This window comes from Talpa occidentalis, unplaced genomic scaffold (assembly GCF_014898055.3).
Source record: "Talpa occidentalis isolate TD23 unplaced genomic scaffold, MPIMG_talOcc4v2.1 talOcc4.3, whole genome shotgun sequence".
Taxonomy (NCBI): domain Eukaryota; kingdom Metazoa; phylum Chordata; class Mammalia; order Eulipotyphla; family Talpidae; genus Talpa; species Talpa occidentalis.
Genome location: NW_023603184.1, coordinates 141,458,474 through 141,480,039, shown reverse-complemented (window position 1 = coordinate 141,480,039; position 21,566 = coordinate 141,458,474). Strand labels below are relative to the sequence as shown.

General features: G+C 48.1%; 1 protein-coding gene across 1 annotated transcript in view; it reads left to right on the top strand.

Annotated features, from left to right (window-relative positions):
• WDFY1 (WD repeat and FYVE domain containing 1) overlaps positions 1–16,273 on the top strand; it is a 48,338-nt gene extending 32,065 nt beyond the window's left edge. The window contains exons 7-12 of the mRNA XM_037524140.2: positions 1,379–1,505; positions 2,839–2,944; positions 6,573–6,674; positions 8,119–8,249; positions 9,094–9,202; positions 9,883–16,273. Of these exons, the coding sequence (XP_037380037.1) occupies positions 1,379–1,505; positions 2,839–2,944; positions 6,573–6,674; positions 8,119–8,249; positions 9,094–9,202; positions 9,883–9,942 (635 nt within the window). The 3' untranslated portion in view covers positions 9,943–16,273. The remainder of the gene's footprint in view (positions 1–1,378; positions 1,506–2,838; positions 2,945–6,572; positions 6,675–8,118; positions 8,250–9,093; positions 9,203–9,882) is intronic.
• Positions 16,274–21,566: the final 5,293 nt, after the last annotated feature.

The following is a 21,566-nucleotide window of genomic DNA, read 5'->3' as shown; positions in this document are numbered from 1 at the left end:
ATTATTAATTTAATCTGCAGTTTCTGGGACATAGAGCAAGACCTGTTAGGACAATAGTTAGAAGGAGTGTGTGCTCTGGTTCAGCCTCTGCTCAGGAAGCCTCCCGGCCAGGCAGTGAGGAAAGGGGTCTCCTGGGTCGGCTGGCATTGCTTCTAGGCTGCAGAGAATTAGCAAGGCTCAGCGGAAGGCGTTCAGATCGCTACTGGCTATTATGGGGTAACGAGTTAGAATCTTAGAGGCCATCTGGTGTAGATGGAAGAGTTGAGAGATTTGTTGAAAGAAATTGATGGAGTTATTTATGAAAATAGGGCTTTAAATATGACAAAATGTACTCTGTGCTTGCCAGTTAGTCTTTTTAGCTGAGACTGAGTCTCTCAAAAGATGAGGGAGCTTGTAGAGGAGAAAGAACACTAAGTCAGAATAGATTTGGGCAGGAAAGCATGGTCCCGGAAGACCCCACTATCTGGTGATGAGGGAGGGTCATTCTTCTGTGGGTTGCTCGGGACAGAACAGGTTCTGGAAGCTACTAGTGTGTCTATGGAAGACCATGTTACCTCCCACTGGCCACCAGCTGAGGTGTCTGGGACCTGGCTTCAGCAGGCTTGGTCAGGATTCACATAGATTTGATCCCCAAAGCCACTTTTACAGGATACTTTTTTCAATTTTGTTAAGTTTCTGGGAGAAGCTAGTTTTTATTTTTGTTTTTGAATGTGGCTTCATTGCTTTTCTATATACTCACCAAAAATATTATTAGCTGGTGTGGCTGGCTATTTAATTAAGTTTTTATTAACGATTTTTTTCTAGGCAAGCAACACTCAGTGGAACAACGAAGAGCTCTGTTGAAAGAGAAATCTGTAGAAAGCAAGATTTTCCCAAGGGTATCAAATTTGATATGTTTAGCCAGTAGTGTGAAGTGGAAGGTTTGGAGTTTTTCACCTTAAAGTCTCTGTGCACTCACAACTTTTTTCTTGAGGCATTTAATTTTGTGAGACATAGGCCTTCAGGTGGAGGGCCCGCAGGCTGCTGGAGACCTGGAGTAATCTCGGTGTTTGTCTCGGTGTTTCCACAGGAAACCTCACTACCTTTCCTCGTTAAATAGTAACAGCTATCATTTTTTCTGCCAAAAACTTTTTCTAAACTAGACTTTCATATGCAGCTGTTTTATAATTTTTTCTTTAAGTGCAGCGCGAGGAAAATAACCTTTGGAAGTCCTTGTCAGAGTGGTTTGCACAGCTGGCAAGCTCACCCCCGAGTCTGGAATGGGAATGGGGGTGCTGTGTCTTTGCTGTGCCTCGCGGCCGAGTGTTGGGGGACGCCTGGCGCCACAGAGCTGCTGTGAGGCCCTCAAGACATAACATGTCGCCCTCTCCCCACACAGGTAGCGTCGCCTGCCTCTGGTGGGACCCGATGCAGCGGCTGCTCTTCTCCGGCGCCTCAGACAACAGCATCATCATGTGGGACATTGGCGGGCGGAAGGGCCGCATGCTGCTGCTCCAGGGCCACCAGTGTGTATGGGGCGGTGGGCACGGGGGAGGGGGGGCACGGGGTGTTCCGACGCTGCGTTCTCTCAGCCCGTGATTTTTTTTTTTTTTTTTTAAAGATTTATTTATTTATTTATACAAGCACTGGGTACAGTCAGAAACGTGGGAGGGTGAGAGAATTCACCAGAGCCAGAGCGGGGAACAGAACAGGCAGAGTGATGAAGTACACTGCTGAGGGGAGCAGCGGGCTATACAGGAGAGGTCTGCGCTCCATGTGGGACCCTCTCTGGTGACTGGGGATCAAACCGGCACTGCAGAGGCTGCGGGCAGCTTCGCAGCCCATCGCTCAACCGCTGCGCCACTAGGGGAAGCCCTCTCAGCCCGTGTTCCATGTTTTAAGAGGACAGTGGCATGGGCCTTTCAGTCCATGTGTAGGTGCCTTTCTGTGGTCCCGAATGTCTGGGGTTCTGTAGCAAATAGGAGCACAGGATTTTTTTCCTTCTCAATCCAGAGTGCTCCCCACCTTTCTGTTCCAAGGGATCATGGGTTGAAGTACCTGCTTGAGGCACACATGGGTCAGCGGCTGCAGGGAGGGCTTGGATCACGGAGGCTTGTGTACACATCTAAGCCTGCTTGAACTGGATGCCTGCCTTATTTTAAATTCTAAAACCTGTTACGTTGAGTAGCATGTGGTGACGTTACAGTCCTGTGCACCTCAGCTGTGACACTGGCATACTCAGGCCCCTGCTTTCTGGTCATGAAAACGTTCCTTCCCCTTCCCTCCTTGCTGGCTAGGCGGTGACTGCTTCCTGCAGAGAGCGTCAGGGAAGATTCCCTCACAGCTCCACAGGCTGGGGAGGAGAGTGTGTCCTGGGGCACCCAGAGGAGCATCTGACAATGCAGGAAGGGGACAGATGTCTTCACCCGTTGGAGTGTGTGTGTGTGCACGCGTGCACACATGTGTGTACACATGTACACCCTGATAGCTGCCATGCTGTTTAGTTCCTTGTTTGGTGGCTTCTGAAGGAGTTACGCCTCCTTTGATCGTGGTTTCTGAAACAAGTAGGTAAATCCTATGCACCCAAGAAAGAAATCCCCGGACGGTTCAGACAACTGTAGCCCGTGTCTTGTCTCGGACCTGCAGTTCTTAACCCCCGATTTGGAAGTGGTGTTTATTTCATAGACATGATTGTCTGTGTGAGAGATTACAGGATGCCAAGTCAAGTATTCCTCGAGTCCACAGTCCTTCCCAGATAGTCAGTGGGCTGACCCTACGGGTGGAGAGGGCTGGGGCCTAAGTGAAGAGGCTCCTGTGTTTCCCCACTCGAGCCAGCGTGAATCGCTGTGTTGTTCGCAGTGACCGGGTGCAGTCGTTGTGCTACCTCCAGCTCACGAGGCAGCTCGTCTCCTGTTCCTCGGACGGTGGCATCGCAGTGTGGAACATGGATGTGAGCAGAGAGGAGGTAAGTCGCTGAGCAAGCCAGGCAGCCCAGGGAGACAGCCTCACCCTCTCTGGCCTCTGGGGTTCTGCCCTGCTGGCTGACCAGGGCCACAGTCCAGCCTCTCTAGCACACCCCAGCAGGCGTACCCTCGGGGCCTAGTACACAAAGAATGGCAACATCACTCATCTCCATGCTGCAGGCTGTAGTGTTCCCGCACACAGATTCTTACCTGCAGGGAGCTTGTATCTTGCAAAGGAGATTGACCAGTCTATGCATAGTTAAAGGTTGTCCATACTGCAGAAAGGCACCAATTGCTAGTTGTGTTGGTGACCTTGTAAGATTAACCAATTAGAGAAAAATCCTGATTACAATTCTGTTGCCTCGTTTCTCTTTTTGAATGTTCCAAACATCTTGTGGTGTGGCTTAGGGTAATTTGTTAGTAAACGTATAATTTTGCACGATATGAGAGAATGCGGAATAATTTCTTTTCAAGGGTTTATTTGGACACACCAGTTTTTATATTCATCAAGTTATTAGTTACTAGCATCAAGAACAGCTAGTAGGCTCTTCAGTTTCCTGCTCTCTAGGCCTGTCGTGTTTCAGGGACAGGCCGTCTTGCTCTGAGAGAGCAGAAAGCTCCAAAGATCTGTATCCTGAGCTTGAGGGAGGAGCCTCCAGGGGCCCCGGGGCCCTTGTGGTTCTTCTCAGTGTTTATATCAAGTTGGGTTTCAATCCCTTTTCCCATCCATTCTCATCTCATTCCATTTTTTTAAAAAATGGAAAATAGAAGCAGGTTCCTACCGTCAAGGTCACTTGTACATGGAGTACATTAGTACATCGAGGGGAAGAAAAGACAGTCCTGTTGTTCAAGGTCTATCCTGTGCCAGCTGTTCTTGTCCTTTTAGTTGTGTATGGCAGGGTACCCCCACATCACAGGCTCTCTGGCTGCTGACACATTTCACACCATGCTTATCTGTCTTGATGGTTGCAGTGTTGATGGAAAAGCAGATTGTGTAAAAAAATGCATTACTTTTAGTAGCTTTTTTTTGTGGTTTACCAGTAAATGGAATACAGAGGTCAGCAGTCCCTGTACTGTAAGATTCTGCCCTGTGTTAGAGATCTGCACAGTTGTGGGGCTTCTGTTGGCCAGAACAGAGAATCACCCTACAGTCTCCAGCCCCACGGTGCTTGCAGGGACTGTCTTCCCAGGTCACCTGGAGATGCTGACAGCAGTGTTTCCTACCTTCTTGGCTTTCGGCCTCCACACTGGCAGCTAGAGGCAAGCCTGCTCAGCTGCTGGCTTGTAATTAGAGCGTTCCTTTTTGTAACGAGAGATGAAACATAAGTGAGCAAGTCACAATAACTAGAACAGATCCCCTGGAAATGAGAACTTCATTTGAATCTAGTCGATCATGGCGTGTGTGGCATAGCACACAGAATACACTTGGGTCACTGCAGTGGTCAGCAGTGTTGGTGCCATCGTCTGTCTGGCTCAGCGAGAGGGAACAGGATATAGAAAAGACAGTGAAACAGTCAGAAGAGTTGGTTAATGTTCTCTTTTGCTCTTTTTGTCCAAAGTAAATTTACTTTCCTCCTCGGAGAATAAGCATATAACAAATGGCCCTGGCTAGCTTACCACAGCCCTGAGTATTTAAAGGAATAAAGTTGTGGATATTTCTTATACTTAGATTCCAAAAAGCCTGTTTACTTCGTATTTTGATTTTAGTTTATCTGACATTATTTTAAGCATTTTTGCCTCCCATGTGTCCCTCTGATCTCCTGCTCAGCAAAGTACTATTCTTTCCTGAACTCTGAGAATTGTGCTCTGTGAGGCTTAGACTCAGTTCAGACCCCAGATCCGTGGAGAGACCCTGGCGTGTTGAAATAAATAGGACCCGTTCACAGAGGCTGGATCGAGCCTAGACATCCAGGGCTGGACTCCCACACCTGCCAGGACCTCAAGCTTGTAACTGATCACAGACAGTCACGTCCATCCTGGGCCACGGTTTCTTTGTCTGTAAACCTGGAATACTATTTCTCTGTGTCTCCTGGGGTTGTGATAAAGATGAAATGAACTAAGGCACTAGAACAGTTGGAATGCTAGGCTGTCTGCTTAACCCCTCACGAATCTTAACCTCTCACAAATCTTAACTCATTTAACCCTCACAACCTCATGAGGCATGTACTTGAACTCACCTTGTACATCAGCACGCACGTGGATGTGTGTATCGGCTCACGCTGGAACGTGGCCTTTGTGAGCAGGTGGGTACCTGGTTTTGCTGCCACATGACTGTTGCGCTTGCAACTGGTGTCACGGGGACAGATCCCCCACGGAACCATCTTTCTCAGGGACCTTGTTCACAGCAGCGTCCCCCAAACCAGCTTCTCTCCTCCACCAACCGCAGAAACAAATAATTTGTGACCCCTCCTCTCTCTCTCTGTCCTGTCCTCCCTTCTCATTTCCAACATCTCCCTCATTATTTAAAGAAGCCTCTCCTATCTCAGCCCCCTTCATTCTGTTTGTGGGTGCCTACCCCCAAGGCCCCCAGGAAGAACGACCTTTCCAACAGTAGCTGTCATACATAGAAATATTTCTAGTGGCAGATCTAAAATAAGAACTAGGAAGTCCAAAAGTTTTGATGCAATAGGAAGCCAAATAAAGAACTAGGGGCACTCACCCTTCAACCAGCAGTTCAGTAGAATCTCTGAAGTGCTGTCTTGACTACACATCTTACGAGACTCACTGTGTTTCGGTTCCTGTGACCCTCCCTTCATCGTCCCCTCTGACCAGATATGTGCTTCTTGATTTTACTTACGACATCAAGAGATTATTTCTTCTTTCATGATCTTTGGTTTAGCTTTATAAAAACCAAGATTTGCCACCTTTTTTAGTACACATGTGTGTTGGCAAGCAGTTGAGGTTAATTCAAACCTTTTAATAGGCTGATCTTGTAATCAAGGTCAGCCTCTCTTTTAAGGGCTATATTCTCTGCATTCTCAAGAGGGGAAGTTTGAGACTTGAATTGTCCCGTTTCAAGAAAAATCCATCGAGCCCATTCTCTGTGAGGGCTGTGCATGCGTGAAGATGAATGGATAGAGGAGCGGGCAACTCAGTGGCTAGTTGGGTGGAAGATGGGTATGAAGAATGACAGCACAGAGGCCACGGCTGGGGTGGGGAGGCATGCAGGTAGCCCACAGGGAGGGGGGCCTGCTCAGGGGCTGCCAAAGAAGATGGTGGCAGGTCTGTCTGGCAGTATGTCCCCCAAGAACTCTCATTTCAGTCACCTCATGACCGCACAAGCCTTCCCAGGTGGGAGTTCACCATATTCTGCAAGAAAAGGGTTTTTAACTCAGCTGGATAGAGATGTCAAACATCTTTGGCATAAAAACACACACATAAAGATGCCTCTTAAGCATTCACTGTGAAAATTCAATCACTGCCTGCCATCTGTAGATTAATATTTGGACAATCCCCGTGAACATCATTAAAGTTACTACTCAGCACGCACGGTATTGAACAGCAACAGCTCTAAAGCATGGAGGGCTTTTTAAAAATGCTGACCTCAGCAAGGCCTGAGACTGTCACAGATTTCTGAAAAGCAAGGCAGGCGTGCAGAGAAGCTGACGGTGGTGTGGCTTTCTCCCCCAGGCTCCGCAATGGCTGGAAAGTGACTCATGTCAGAAATGCGAGCAGCCCTTTTTCTGGAACATAAAGCAGATGTGGGACACAAAGACTCTGGGCCTCAGACAGGTGAGCAGCCAGCGCCGGACCCGAGCTGGGTCCATCATGTACCTTGCGTGTTTGTGTGACTGACCTGTTCTTTTGTTTGGAGCCGCGCTCTTCCCTGTTAACTCCGGCACTTGCGTGTCACGGTTCCTGTGGGGCTAACGGTGACAAGACCATTCTTGGGGCAGCGAGACCCCGCCTCCCTCACGGTTCCCTCCCTTTTCCTGCACTGGAAAAGAGGATGCAGAGGACCCCAAGAGCCTGCTTGTAAACAGATGAAGATCTTTTAGTTTAGGACTGTGCCATGTTAAAGTCTTCACACTGGCCAAGCGCAAAGTTAGAATGAACGAGGGCAGATGGCTATAGGCCTTATGCTTTCACCATCAGAGTATAAAGCAACAGGGCAGCCTCCCTGGGATGCACTGATACTGAGAATTTTAAATCATTCATGAATTGCTCCATAAACATCTACCCAGAGCCTTTTTATTAAGCATGTCTTAAGTACTATTTTTTTTTTTAAATCATAGAAACATATCCCAAATAGCCTCTAGATTTCAAAGATATTCTTATCGCTAGGTAATCATGTCATACTAAAGTTCTGCAAAAAAATATATTTCTACAGCAGCCTTGAAGGTAGCCACTCACTCAGGGTGAATGTGACCTTGCAGGTAAGTGAAAAATGCTGACTTTATGCCTTTTATTATGGGTTACACTTCTGTGAGGGACTTGCTTTAAGTTCGCGTGTGTTAATAAACTTTCTTTCATCCTACTCACAAAGCTGCCCTACAGCAAGGTCTAACCGAGGCTCAGGGATGTAGGAGTAGTTCAGCACCCATAACTTTCTAATGCTCACCTGAGTCTTAGCATCGGCCTCGTTCTCACAGTGCATGCCGGGGGGGACAGCCGCATTGTGACTGGTGGAGGCGTCTGAAGAAACATGACGAAATGCATTTTCTCTTCTGAATTAACTAATGGAAGAGACAGGAAAGATAGAATATGCCAAAATCTATAATAACAACTGGGCTCTTTGGAATGTTTTTGAAGCTTATTTCCAGAATGACAGTGTGAAAGACTAAAAGAAACAGTAGAACAAATGATGATGGGTATTTGTTTCTTAATGAGGGCATGCGACACTTGAAATTTGATTTGAGAACTTTGCTCTGATAGGAATTGTCCTTCCTGATATCTCCAGTCATTGGACTCCCATATGAACTTGAACATTTTTTTGGTAATGTTGTTGACATCTAGACATCATTCAAATGAGTGAAAAGCAGTATTTAGCCAGTGAAGCAGGGTTGTTTGGAAATCCATATTTCAGCCAGCTTTGAAAGTGCCTACCTTTCGTGTTTTGATGCATTCAATTGGTGATTATAATTCAAGGCACGTCTTCCGCTCCTGCTCCCTCCCCTCTGCAGGGAAACCGTGTGCATTAAAGCAGAAAGTAACTCCCTCCCCCTCTGGCCCTCAGCACCACTGCAGGAAGTGTGGCCAGGCCGTGTGCGGCAAGTGCAGCAGCAAGCGCTCCAGCTACCCCATCATGGGATTCGAGTTCCAGGTCCGGATGTGTGACTCCTGTTACGACTCCATCAAGGACGAGGAGTGAGTGTCTGCCTGTCGTTGTCTTACTGTGAAATGACGTGGATGCCCTCCACCCACCCGTTTGTCCCTTCCCCACCCATGAGTGGTTTCTAAGGTGAGGTTTCTATCCTGGCTCTGACTTAAGACACGTTTCTCCCACACACGAGCGGAGCCCTGCCCCGCTTCCCGAGGACATTCCTGAGCCCCATCCCGTGTCCCTGGACGCAGCAGTGAGGCCGGCTCGCCCAGCATGGGGCGTCTGTGTGGGCTCACACCTCCTGCAGATCTGTGAAGACTCCAGCAACCAGTATTCTCTCTGCCACAAAAGTCAGTCACAGCAGTCTGTTGTAACTGTGTGGAGACTATCTGTTTCCTTCCCAGCCTGACCCAGCAGGTGAATCCGGGCGGAACCAGGCTCCTCCTGACCTCCCCTTCCGATTCGTCTTTGAAACGGGCTGACAGCACATTTTGGCAGGGGGCCATGTTGCCAAGCGGTCTCGGCCGCCCTGCAAGGGTGGGCAAGTGTGGGGTTTGAGGGGTCTGGTGCTGGGCACGCGCTGCCAGCACTCAGGCCTGGAGGCTGCAGGCCGCCCTGCACTTCCTCTGCTGCATGAGACGTTCCTGTTTTTATGTCTGGGAATACGTTCTCCTTTCCAAGAATGTACAAACCCATTTTGGGGGGAAGTTTTATAAAATCCTCTCAATAGTCTTGCAACTCCCCAAGATTTCCATCTCCCCTCAATTAGTAGGTCTTTAAGAGGCAGCCACCGCCTTAGAGGCCGCTGATGCTGTCACTGTGTTTCCTCTCTGTTGCCCGGTTGGGGGACAGCGGGTGAGTTGCAGTGGTCTCTTCTCTCTCTGCTAGCCGGACGTCCTTAGCAACGTTTCATGAAGGAAAGCATAATATTTCCCACATGGCCATGGATGTCGCCAGGGGACTGATGGTGACCTGTGGGACCGACCGCGTGGTCAAGGTAACCTGCCGCATTGCCCCATTGGCATCTCCCAGTAGAGCGCTCCATCACTGGGCTGGGGCGGCTTCTGTGGCTCCAGGCCAGTCTCACCGTCTGATCGGCAGCCTGGCCCAGGAAACCCTGCGTGACAAGGTGCATCCTCTTAAGTTTCGTGCCCTTGGCAGGGGCCCCTCCCGGTGGCTTCCCTCTGCCACACTGACTTTCCGAGCCAGCTGCGCTGGGCCTGGACCCCTCGACCACTGGCCCAGGGTGCTCCTCCCCGGCTGGCCTGGGCCATGGCTGGCCCTCTCTCTGGTCTTTCACGCCCTCGCTGATGTGCCTTCCTACTGGGAAGGGGGCTTCCGAGTTGTAGGAAATGACCACGTTGGCGATGCCAGAGCCACTAGGCTGGTTCCTGCGCAGAGCCACTCCTGAGGCGTGAAACTGACATTTTATTTTATAGCGGAAAAATGGGCTTCTCCCTGTGGGATTTTATTAATTGAATTTAATCATAAGCTATTATATGATTTTCAGGTGTTGAGATTGTACCGAAAAGCTCTGTTGGGTTTTAGAGAGCTGTCGCCTTCTCACGGCATAACCGGAGGCGGCCGTGCGGTGCAGGGGGAGGGCGGTCGTTCGACCCCTGGGCAGGTTCTGCTGTTCTCGGCGTGACTCGGCCTCTGGCCTCCTCTCTCCTGCAGGTCTGGGACATGACGCCCGTGGTGGGCTGCAGCCTGGCGGTGGGGTTTTCTCCACGCTGACCCGGAGCCGGCCGGCCGCCCCCTTCGCCACACAGCCCCGCCCTGTCGCTCCACTCACTGTCTCGTGAACGGACAGTAGCCACTAAAAACAAATTGACATTTTTAAAAAAGAAAAAAATGTGAAGGTGTGTTTTTGGGCATTTGTGGAACTACCTGTGGGGACTTATGGAAACGGTTCACCTGTAGAGGGTCCCCAAGGAGCAGGATGACTGCAGCAAACCTTCAGGAAGGGTGAGCGAGCGAAGGTGCTGGGAGTGACCTGGTGGATGAGTGTATGAGAGGGAAGCGGGGACAAAGCGGCTCCTGCTCGGAACCTCCTTAAAGCAGTTCCCAGCCCAAGCCCCCGCCCCCAGACTTGCGGCCCCCCAGGGCCCGTGGCTCTCTGGCCGCAGCAGGAATTAGGGAGTAAGAGGACTCGTTCTCTCTCTCTCAAGGGGGGGCAGTAGCAGCCGAAGACCCCAGAGATTCCCCTCGTGCTGGCAGAAAGTGGAGATGCCCTGCACCCCGGGACTGGCTGCTAAAGACGCTGTTCTCTCCAGGTGGCCCCGTCTGTGCCCGCGGCGCGCCAGACCCTCATTACACAGTGGGTCGTGAACGGCCCGGGTCACCCAGCAAACCCGTCCTTCCCCGTCCCCCAGAAGCGCCCAAGGACAAACCGTTTTCATGGTGCTGTCACCACGGAGTTGCAGCGGCTGCGCGCTTCCTCCTCGCAGCCTGGATTGCGGGGCCTGAGCAGCCAAGTGTCCGGCCCACACAAGCCCCATGAGGTGGCGATTGCACACACACCTCAGAAAAGACTCCAAAGCTTCCTAAACGATGCGACTTTTCTTTGTAACTGATCCTCCTTAACGTCTCCTGCAGGGAAATCGTGACCGGAGCAGCCGTCTGTGACCAGGTCCTCCGCGGGACCCCCAGCTTGGCCATCGCCCTGGTCGCAATTAGCAGAATCTCTTGTACCAAATGGCGTTTTATAAGCTTTTGACCCTCGCTACCAGGCTGTGGAGGGGTGGGGAGCCTCCTTCCATCCTCACAGATCTGTTAACAGTGGGAAGGCGCCGCCGCTCAGGGCCCTGGAAGTGAGTGGGGAGAGGCCTGCTTGGCTTAAGGACAAATTCAGAGTTAGATGGCAGCCACGTCTTTGTGCGTCTTAGAGGGATAAAGGCTCGCCAGTACTCACGGCTCTGAGTGTTGGGATGGCAACAACAACACAGCGGTCCTGCGTGACTCAAGGAAGGGACGGAGTCTGCCCTGTAACAGCAGCGGAGAGGGCAGCGATGTCAGACAGCCTGTCCCCCTCAAAGGCCAGGTGACACAGCTCCAGGGAGGAGGGCGGCCCGTCTCTTCTAGAATGAGCTGCATTAAAGATTGATTTGCCTTGAGAGGTGTTTTATCTCCTGAAAAAGATGTTTCCTTTAAAAATGTTTCCTAGGCCCCTTGCCAAATACCTGCTCCTGGCAGGTGACAGAGTCTGGAAGGAAAGCCGCGTGGCGGCAACTGCGGGCAGCAATGCTGAGTGTCAGCTGAGTTGAGTCAGGGCTCACCCCACACAAATGTGCTACCCTGGGCTTTTATGAAAGTCCTGAAAGGAGACTAGAATGTGAGCGGGTCCTTGCTGTATGGGGGAGAGCTGGACTGTGGTTTTGTTTTCCTGTAACTTGTGTAAAAATGCGAGTTTGTTTTTTTTTTAATGTCCCTGGACTGTGCAGAACACAACAGCTGCTGAGAGGATGCCATAACTTTCACACTTTTTAAATTAAAAGAAATGAATATACTTACCCCTCCTGTCCCCATCCCCCAACCCCCCCCCCCCATGTTTTGTAGCAAATAGGAGGCTGCCTTCAGGTGAAGCACCATGAGTCAGGGAGGAAATGGGTATTTGGAGAACTGGGCCTGGATATCAGGAAAGGCAAGGAGTTGATTCTCTGTCATCTGCTCCACCCCCAAGCCAGTCACCGGTTTGTTTGTTTTTTATGATTTTCTACTCTCTCTTTCCTGCCACAGACTTTATTGTGAATATATTCCCCTGGACACGCACAGTGTGTCGGCCCTGAGTTCAGCCAATGCATGTGTACCCAATTCTTTTGTCTTTTCATCTAATACTCTGCCCTTTATTTTTAACTCAAGATATTTAAAGCCTCAGCGCTGTCAAGCTATCGCCGGTTTCTTTTTAAAAACATACATGGCAGCCTCGTCTCTGGCACATGGTGGGTAGCAAATGGGGTAATAGTTTTGACAGAGGTATGCAAAATTATATTTGTTTTGACTGAAAATTCATGACAGACACCTGAGGAAAGCGTAGCAAGGCTTTTGGTGAGGCCTTATTAGAGACTGCATGTCTCTTCCACGGGTCTTTGAAAATAACAGGCTGCAGGGTAAATGATCTTCAGGATTTTCTGCCCTCTGCCACCTGCTCAGTGCCCATCCCGCCACTACACAGGTCTTCAAGTACACTTTATTGGGTTTTCCATTCCTGAATTCTTGCACTAATTTATGCAAATAGGGAGTGAGAAGTTCAGAATGTTAGAGGGTCCTGATGATTAGATCTCGTCTGCAGGCGACAAGGGGATTTCAGGTTTTCATTTTAAATTTACCTTAGACAGTCACAAAACAGGCCCAGTTGATTGCCTGGAGGCACAGTGTTGCCGGTCTTGTAAGTCTCTGATGTTTGATGTGTCCAAGTTCTGCCCTGCTGCCTGGAGGATGTAAACACACGATCCTGTTGTGGAACATGTCAGTCTGTCTCTCCCTAAAGAATTTGGTCTGTTGGTATCTACATTTTTTAAAATGGTTGAGACCAGCCTAATAGGTAGATAATAAATTGTGGCTTAGGCAAAGGAGAGATTTTCTAAAATCAGTCTTTATTAAATTCCTTTCTATTTCCATGACTGGACCTGGTGTCTCCCCAAAATGTAAGAAAACTATTCATGATAACCATCTGCTCCCTGCAAGCGAGATTTAACAACTAAGTAATATGCGCGGTCTTTTTCCAAGTGGCTGTTGCTTAATTCTTGATTGTGAGCAGATTATTAAATGCCTACTCTCTTTTCTGCAGTTTACTATACAATAACTCTTTGAGCGCATTGAAGTTTAATTGTGCAGCAAATTTATATTAGACTCCAGTGTTTTTCTCTATAGTCTTTTTTGAAGGGGAAGTAAAGGGCAATGTTGATTAGTACATTTTGTTTTGTACTAGCTACGTTTCTATAAGATTTGGTGCCCGGCCTACCCCAGAGAGCTAGAAACCTTTGTTCTTTGCTCTTATTTGTGGGTTCTGTTTTTGTGGGTTTTTTTTTTTATTTTGAGAATATGCATACAATAAAATGTTCCTTGCTTGTTACTATGCTGCTTTATTTAGCTTTTGTTATGTTTGATCTCGACATAGGACAATAGTAGCAGGTACCATTTATTTATCCCCCTCTGGGGGCTTAGTGCTTTATGAACATTAATTCAGTCCTCTGCAAGGCATTATTTGCCCCGTTTTCCAGATAAAAAATCAAGCAGCGGCCATCCATTTGACTTGAAGACACATGTCCTCATCCTGCTGCCCGCCTTCAAGGGCTCGCAGGGAACAAGTGTGCTACGGAAGGGCTGGGGGTATTGGTGTGTTTTGCAGTATATGAAGCCCCAAGGCCAGCTCTGCTCGGGACGTCCAGGGTCTCTGAGTACACCTAGCCATGTGCTTCTCCACCTCAACAGCTCAATTTATGAGTGAACACAGGTAGTTTGGGTCCAGAGAACAGATTCTTAGTTTCACTGATAAGAGACTTTTTAAAAAAAAAAAAATCACTTGATTTCATCAAATTGATGTATCAGTAACAAGCATCACAGCATGTTTATTATACTACAGAAAAAAGCAGAATCCAAAGAGAATACCAAAAGGTATATAAAAAGGTTTTTTAAAACCTTTAGTCCTACCACTCAGAGAAAACACAGCTAAGCCTATGCTGTGTGTCTTTCCAGGGTCTTAATGAGTGTGCACTCAGACACAGACAGATGTCTGTTTAGTGGGGCCAGACCTCTCCCCACTTGCTGCCCTATGGGCATTTGCCCATCTTAGAAAATAGAGATGCTCATGAGCATTTCTAGTTGCTGTGGAGAAGCCAGAGTTCAGTGCTCTGCTGACCGGCGTGCCCTGGCTGTGCAGCCCCAAGCTCTTTGTGGCGAGGGACACTGGGACCCTGTCCCACGCTGTTTTCCACAATCGTGAAGCTGTTAGCCATGGCGCTGCTTCGGGCTTCGGTGCCAACTTACTATAAACCAGTCATTTCCGATCTGCTGTGAAGGGTGGCAAGCTGTATGCTTGCCGTGTGTTGCGGAACCTTCCTATTTTTAAGCCATCAAGTCATGTGATTTTCTATTTTAAGTCCTAGACAGTAAATTTTATTTTGATCCAAAGTAGATTACCATCAGTGCATAGCAAATAACGTAGGGGTATCCCCAAATCAAGCTAATGAATTTAAAGGGACTTAAGAATCACTTTTCTGAGGTATGGTGGTTAAGCCTGTGACACACCTAAGGGGCTTTTACTTATATCTGTCCTTAAATCAGGCATCAGTCCCTGTAACATCTCAGGATCTTAGATACTACCCCAAAATTCAAATCCAACTAATAAAGTCCCAAGGCAGTCACACGGTTTTCATATCTAAGCATTCCAAATAGTTTTCTGTTGTTAAATAAATCTGACTTAAATCTCGACAAGCTAATGGTAACCACCACACATTTCCATAGCTGTAGATTGTTTCAGTTTATTCTACGGTATCAAAATGTGCACGATTGCATAACTTGTTGAATTTAAATACCTAAACAGGAAAATTACTTTTTTAATAATTGCAATTCTGTTTAAGCCATTTTACTGGGCCTATCATGTACTTTAGCTCATGTGATGAGTCTGAGAAATGCATGGTGCCACCTGCCTGCTGTTTGTGTTCTCCCTGAGAGCACAGGAAGGCGGGACCGGTGTCCACCACGCGAAACCCGATCCTGCAAGCCTTTAGCTCTTTGATTCTCCAACCTTCATTCATTTATTCAACAGATAGGAGAGCAAACGGAGGTGTGTTTCTTCCCAGCGTCTGAAAACACCACACTAGGCTGACTATGTAGAAACTTCTGCTATGTGCACTCACTTGAACTGTAACCTGGGGTTAGAGGAGCTAATTGGAGAGAGACTTCTATAAATAAATACGAACATCTGGTTGAGTTACCCCAGTGTGTTATTAAAAAAGAGGAAGAAAGGGAGAGAGAAAAGCATACGGTCAAACCGAAGTTTGTTCATTTCTGGGTTTACTTGGTAACCAATCTTTGCTCAAGGGAGTAGGGGATTTTGTTTCTAAGATCATGTGCTGTGATGTTTCTAGTAGTTTATCGTCAGATACGACATCTGATCTGTTTTACTGCAGGAGCTTTTGATCAGCTTTTGATCATATCTGCTTTTGATCAGATGAACCCCCCATGTGGTTGGTATACATGTGCTGAAAATGTAGACAGGGCCTCCTGGTGGCCTAGGTGTTAAGTCTCAGCGCTATCACCACTGAGGCCTGAGTTCAGGCCCTGGCTGGGGAGCTACCCACATGGCGCAGCAGAGCTCTCCTGACTCACCCGCTGCTACCTTCAGCAGTGTATTTCAGTAAATTCAACTGTTCTGCTCCCTACTCTGTCTCTGGTGAGTCCTCTTGCCCCCCAACCTCTGACCTGCACCCCACTTCTTGAATAAAAAAAAAATCTTAAAAAGAAAATGTAGGCAAAGCTTGCAGACGCAATCCCAGCACAGGTCTGTCGGCACTACCTTCAAAGTGTATCATTCAGCCATTTCACACCTATAACCAAAGGTCCGGTTTCCAGGCTGAAAGGGGCGGCTGGAGGAAAGCGTACCAAGAGACACGGCGAGATGTTTCCCATTTTCCTAAAACATCAAACACTAGTTTTGTGTGTCTGATCATCATAAAACGTACTGCAAGACAGCCCCACTTTACAGCTTCCTAACTGACAGATGTGATGGTGGCTTTGCAATACTACTGCAGGTTTTAGGCCCTCCTGTGGGGGGTTGGAATTTGAATGTGGGCAGCCATAACGACTCACTAATAGAATGTGAAAGCGACACTGCAGTGTCTGAAATGCTGCTTCCTCCTGGTCTCTGGACGCCAGATGCGACCCCAGCGGAGCTCGTGGACAGCTCCTGGAGGGAGGGCGCACGCAGACCCAGCCTGCCACTGACCGCAGAAGCCGGAGAGGCCCCAAGTGAGGGCTGCCCGGTGAGCCCTCAGTGAACCCTTGCTGCGCCCCACTAAACGGAACAAAATAAAGTGTTCCTTTGAAAATGCCGCGTTGTGGAGTGATCTGTTACACAGTAGAATAACCCCAATGGTGGGCTTTTAATCCTCACCCGGAGTCAGAGGGCAGCGGGCCCCCCCTGTGAGGACAGCGCTGTGGACAGAAAGTGGCCCAGTTCAGGTGAGGCGCGTCTTTGGAATGAGCTCCTTTCTAGCAGCCCAGAGCAAATGGGTCGAGGTCTTTGTTTTTTCCTCCATGTTCCTACCACCAAAGCTATCCCTCTACCTCCACTTAAAATTCTTTTTTGGGGGAGTTTGCGTTTGGCCACAGTTGAATTTGGTTTTGAACTAACCTGGTCTGGACTAAGCATATGCAGATACTTACACTGACCATATTAGGATGCCTCATTTTTTCAATGTTTTTGCCTGTGTTGTAAATGCAATTTTTGCACCATGGTTATTAGGGCAGGGAGGATGCTGGATTAAGGGGTTTTTAGTTTTCCAAGCACGGAAATCTAACTATATTTTACGCAGTATGTGTCACATAGTGCTTTTGTTAGTTCAATGCCTTCACCGACAAAATAGAGTCCCCACCATGTATAGGTACGGTTGGGAGAACATCTGAGCAAAACAAAGATCTGGATCTTGGTGGAGTTTATATTCTTGCAGAGGAAGACAGAGAATAACCTAGTAAATGGGTAAATTATCCAGTCTTCTAGAAGTTCATAAATGCTTTGGAGAAAAGGAAAAAAAAAAGCAGATTGCTGGAAATGCAGAATGCATGTGGGTGGAGGGAAATTGCCGAATAGTGATGAGAATGATACACGGATGGACGAAGAATTTCAAGGAGCCCAGGAAGGTGGCTAAGGGGAAACCCGGGAAAGAGGACCCAGGCCCAGAAAAGATCAAAGGCTCCCGACAGTGTTTGGGGAAGAGCAGGGACAAGAGGTGCTGCAGCTCTGACATAAGGGGTGTGTGGGGGGAGCTTTAGCAGAGAAGGCAAGAGACCTCGGTGGGGGCTGGATCCTGGGAGGTCTGCTCGGTCTCTGCTAGGGCAACTGCTTTTCCTGAGCATGAGGTGGGAGCCTTCAGAATGCCTTTGAGTACTGGGGGTGTCCCGTGCCCATCGGCGGGCACTCTAAGGCTCTGCTGCCCATCTGTAGGGGCAAGAGGAGAGACGGAGAGGAAGCTGAAAGGGCTGTGCAGTCACTCAGTCGAGACATGATGGTGGCTCAGCCAGGAGTGGTGGCGAGGGAGGTAGGGAGAAGTGATCGTGTGTTTTGGACACACTGAGGGAGGCGTCCCCTCCTGCTGCGCTGGAGCTGAGGTCCAGTGGAAGTCTAGTCAAAGCCCCAAGGTTTGGCCTGAGCACCTGGAGGGTGGAGCTGCCTTATACCTGGTTACCACCACTTGTTGAACGGCAAAATAGACTCACAACCCTGGGCTTAAATTTGTTAGACAAGAATCCAACATATTCAGAACAGATCAGATGCCAAATTCACACTCCATACGCATTTTTTTCTTCATGTCACACAACATCCATGAATGGGGCTTGGGGGTAGATGGGTCCCCATAGGGGTGAAGCTAAACTTCAGAAATGCCAGCCCAGCGAGAGGGATTCAGCTCCATACATTGTCAACTCTTATCCATTGACTCTCTGTGGCAGAACTCCAGAAAGTACCTTAGCAGGCTTTATCTAATTTTTACTGTTTTTCATAATGTGCTGCTTAGCTATGGCAAGATTAATTATTGATTGAAAGTATCACTGCTTTCTAAATCTCCCCTGTCCTGAGTGCATGTTGCTTATTTTCTGGCACAACAGTCTTGGATTCAGGTTGCCTTTGATCCTACCTATAATTTTCTGGTTATAGGTGAATCATTTCTAATTACAAGTATTTCGATTCTATGGCTTCCAAGTGTAAATAGGCATTACCAATAATTTCTTTGTATCTTAGTTTGTGCTGACTTTGGATTCATTTTGCTTTTGACCTCTGGGTCCATAATAGTGCCAGATAATCTGTTAATTAAGAAAGGCTGATGAATGATCTTTTTACATCTTGGTAGACTTCTATTGCATGGAGATATTCAATATTAGGAGGAAATTGATGCAATGTGGAAGTGCTGGCTGCATAGTTACTAGTTACTGCTGCGTAAATGCTTTTGCCTGCTGGAATGTTCAGCCCTAAGGAAGGAGAGGGGCTGGAAACTACTCTAGACACTTTGTTAGATTCTTTGGTTGTGGATTTGAGACATTTTGGTTGTGGATTGCAGACATTTTATCATCGCAGCATGGAATAACCATTCCAAAGATGCCAGTTTAGAAGGGTACCGAGTCCACCGATAACTATATTGATATTAAGCACCAGTTCACTATTTGGTGGGGGGCATGCAAACTACACTGCTTCAGACTGCCTCAGGGCTTCTGCAGTGCAGAATTGGAATTTGCTGACTCCTTAAATGCTTGACACTAGGAGCCTCACTAATCGGAGCCAACACCCCCACCCCCAGCCACATTATCCTGATCTTAGTATTTATCATAATCTGAAACCATCCTCTTCGCTTAGGAATGGGAGTGTCAGTATCTCCCATCATACTATAAGCTCCATGAAAAGATAAATTCTTTGTCCCAGCAGGCCCTGCTGATCCATGGTTGAAAAGGCACAGTGCCGAGGGTCCATGTCACTGTTGGGGCTCACAGAACGTCTTTATTTTTTATATATAATTTATTGCTGAAGTAACAGTGCACTATAATATTACATCTCAATTTTAATTTTCTGAAATCAAAAGAAAATGATGACTGTAAGTTTAAATAGTAGAAAATTCACAGTTTCAAAGGATATACAGAATAAGCCCTGAGGACGGATGACAGTTCAGTTGATAAATTTACAAAATTTAGTTTTTGTTGTACCCGATGACCACCCTTACTTTGAAAACTAAGCCTCTAACCTGGGGCAAGTGGAGGCAGTGTGGTAATAGTGATTAGAAGTGTAGGCCTGGGGCCTCCCCAGTGGCCCAGGGGATTGAGCCCAGCGCTGTGAAGCTGTCTGCAGCCTCTGCTGTGCGGGTTGGTTTCCTGGCCAGCCAGGGAGATACCCACATGGCACAGCAGACCTCTCCTGTCTCACCCGCTGCTCCCCTCAGCAGTGTTTTCGGTCCTTCTGCCTGTTTTGCTCCTTGCTCTGTCTCTGGTGAATTCTCTCACACTCCTGTGCCTCTGGCCTGTATCCCAGTTCTTGTATAAATAAATAAATCTTTAAAAAAAAAAGGGGGGGGGATCAGGGGAGGAGGAGGGAGAGGGATCAGAGGGACGGAGTAAGGAGCACAGGGGACTGTGGTGATGGTGCACGGGTGCCTTGGGGAAGGAAATTCTGTGGGGACTCAATCTGAGGGGGTGGGGGAAGCAAATATTGTCTTAAAAATGTAAAAACTGATAAATGTTAAAATAAAAAAAATCTAAAAAAAAAAGAAAATTTAAAAAAAGAAAAAAGAAAAAGAGAAGTGCGGGCCTGACACTGCCAGGCCAGGCTTGCATCCCAGCTCTGCCACCTGCTGGCCGTGCCACGTTGGGGACGTAATTAACTGCTCTGAACCTTTGTTTCCTTATCTTCAAAGAGAAGGTGATGGTGTTGCCTCCAGCATTGGGAGGTGGTGATGGGTTGTAAGGTAAGTGAATTAATCGGCTTTTTATGTCTCTGTCTCTATACACACACACACACACACACACACACATACACACACGTCCTGAAGTTCTGATTCTCTGGAACAGCCTCGCTGATACAGAACTGAGAAACTAGCCTGAACTCCCGTGCTGGAACTGCTCCAAGGCTACCCTTAGAGAAGTGGCATTCTCTCAGCCCTGCTTCTGCTGACCTTTCTTCTCCATCCGACTCCCCCTCCAGAGGTAAATAATCTGATTGTGCTGGTTTATGTTTCTTTTGCACAATAAGCAAACACACGTGCATTTTCTTATTCCTCATTTATCTTGCACAGAGGCAGCACACACTTCATCTTCTTCACTGGAGTCCATCCTGGAGACCATCTGCTGGTACGCAGAGGCCCCTGTCATTCATTTATTAAGTCAATTTCCCAGAGAAATCAGGTGAAAGAGAGATTTACTTTCACCTCAGAGAGGTGAAAGAAAGATTTACTTGTCACTCCGGCAGGCTCAGTGGCATAGCTCCCAAAAGGCTGAGCACCCAAGAGTGAAAATGGCAGGGTTTTATACAGTTTGTATGAGGAAACTTGCATCCCATCCATTACAGCATAAGCATTCTTTATTGTTCAGGAAGGGGTCAGGTAGCCATGGCTACCACTGTGAACAAGCAGTGCAGAACACCCAGCAACTTCCCCGCTCCAGCAAGCAGCAGAATCTAAGGAGCAGACACCCCCAAGCAGCAGACTTAAGAAACTTCCTGCTTCACATTCACATGCTGCTTCCTTCTTGAGGCCTGTGCTCTGCGGTTTCCTTGCTGCCTCCAATACGGGCACACGCGTGTCCAGTATGTCACAGTTACTGGTGATGCTGCAGTGATTAATTTTTGCATGTGTATTGTATGTTGGAGGTGTATCTTCTTGTGAGTTCTGAGAAGAGGGATTGCTGTGTTGAAAGGTGAAACATTGTCTAATTGCCCTTCTGAGGGAGAAACAGTGTGCATGTGGGAGAGCCTGTCGTCACAGCTGCCAGCCCAGCATGCTCTTGTGCTGTTCACTTTTAGTTAGTCAAAAAGGTGAGAAATGGGCCTCCCTGGTGGTGCAGCGGGTTGAGCACAGCGCTGTGAAGCTGTCCGCAGCCTCTGCAATGAGGGTTCGATTCCCGGCTGGCCAGGGAGATGCCCATATGGCGTGGCAGACTTCTCCTGTCGCACGTGCTGCTCCCCTCAGCAGTGCTTTTCAGTCCATCTGCCTGTTCTGCTCCTCACTCTGTCTCTGGTGAATCCTGTCACCCTCCCGCGACTCTGGCCTGTACCCCAGCTCTTGTATGAATAAAAATAAATCTTTAAATAAATAAATAAATTTATCCCCCAGATTTTGGTTTCTCTGTTCGTTTTTTTCTTTAAAGATTTATTTATTTATGCACACAGAAACTAGGGTACAGGACAGAGGAGTGGGGAGGTGAGAGGATTCACCAGAGACAGAGTGGGGAGCAGAACAGGTGGATCTACTGAAACACACTGCTGAGGGGAGCAGCAGGCAAGAGAGAAGAGGTCTGCTGCACCATGTGTGTCTCCCGGGCTGGCAAGGGAGTGGCTGGCAGTAGCTTCATAAAGCTGTCCTTAACCCCTGCACCACCAGGGAGGCCCCTCTCTGTTCATTTTTGTTGACTTTGTAAATGGGGGGTTTCTCTACCAATATAATCTC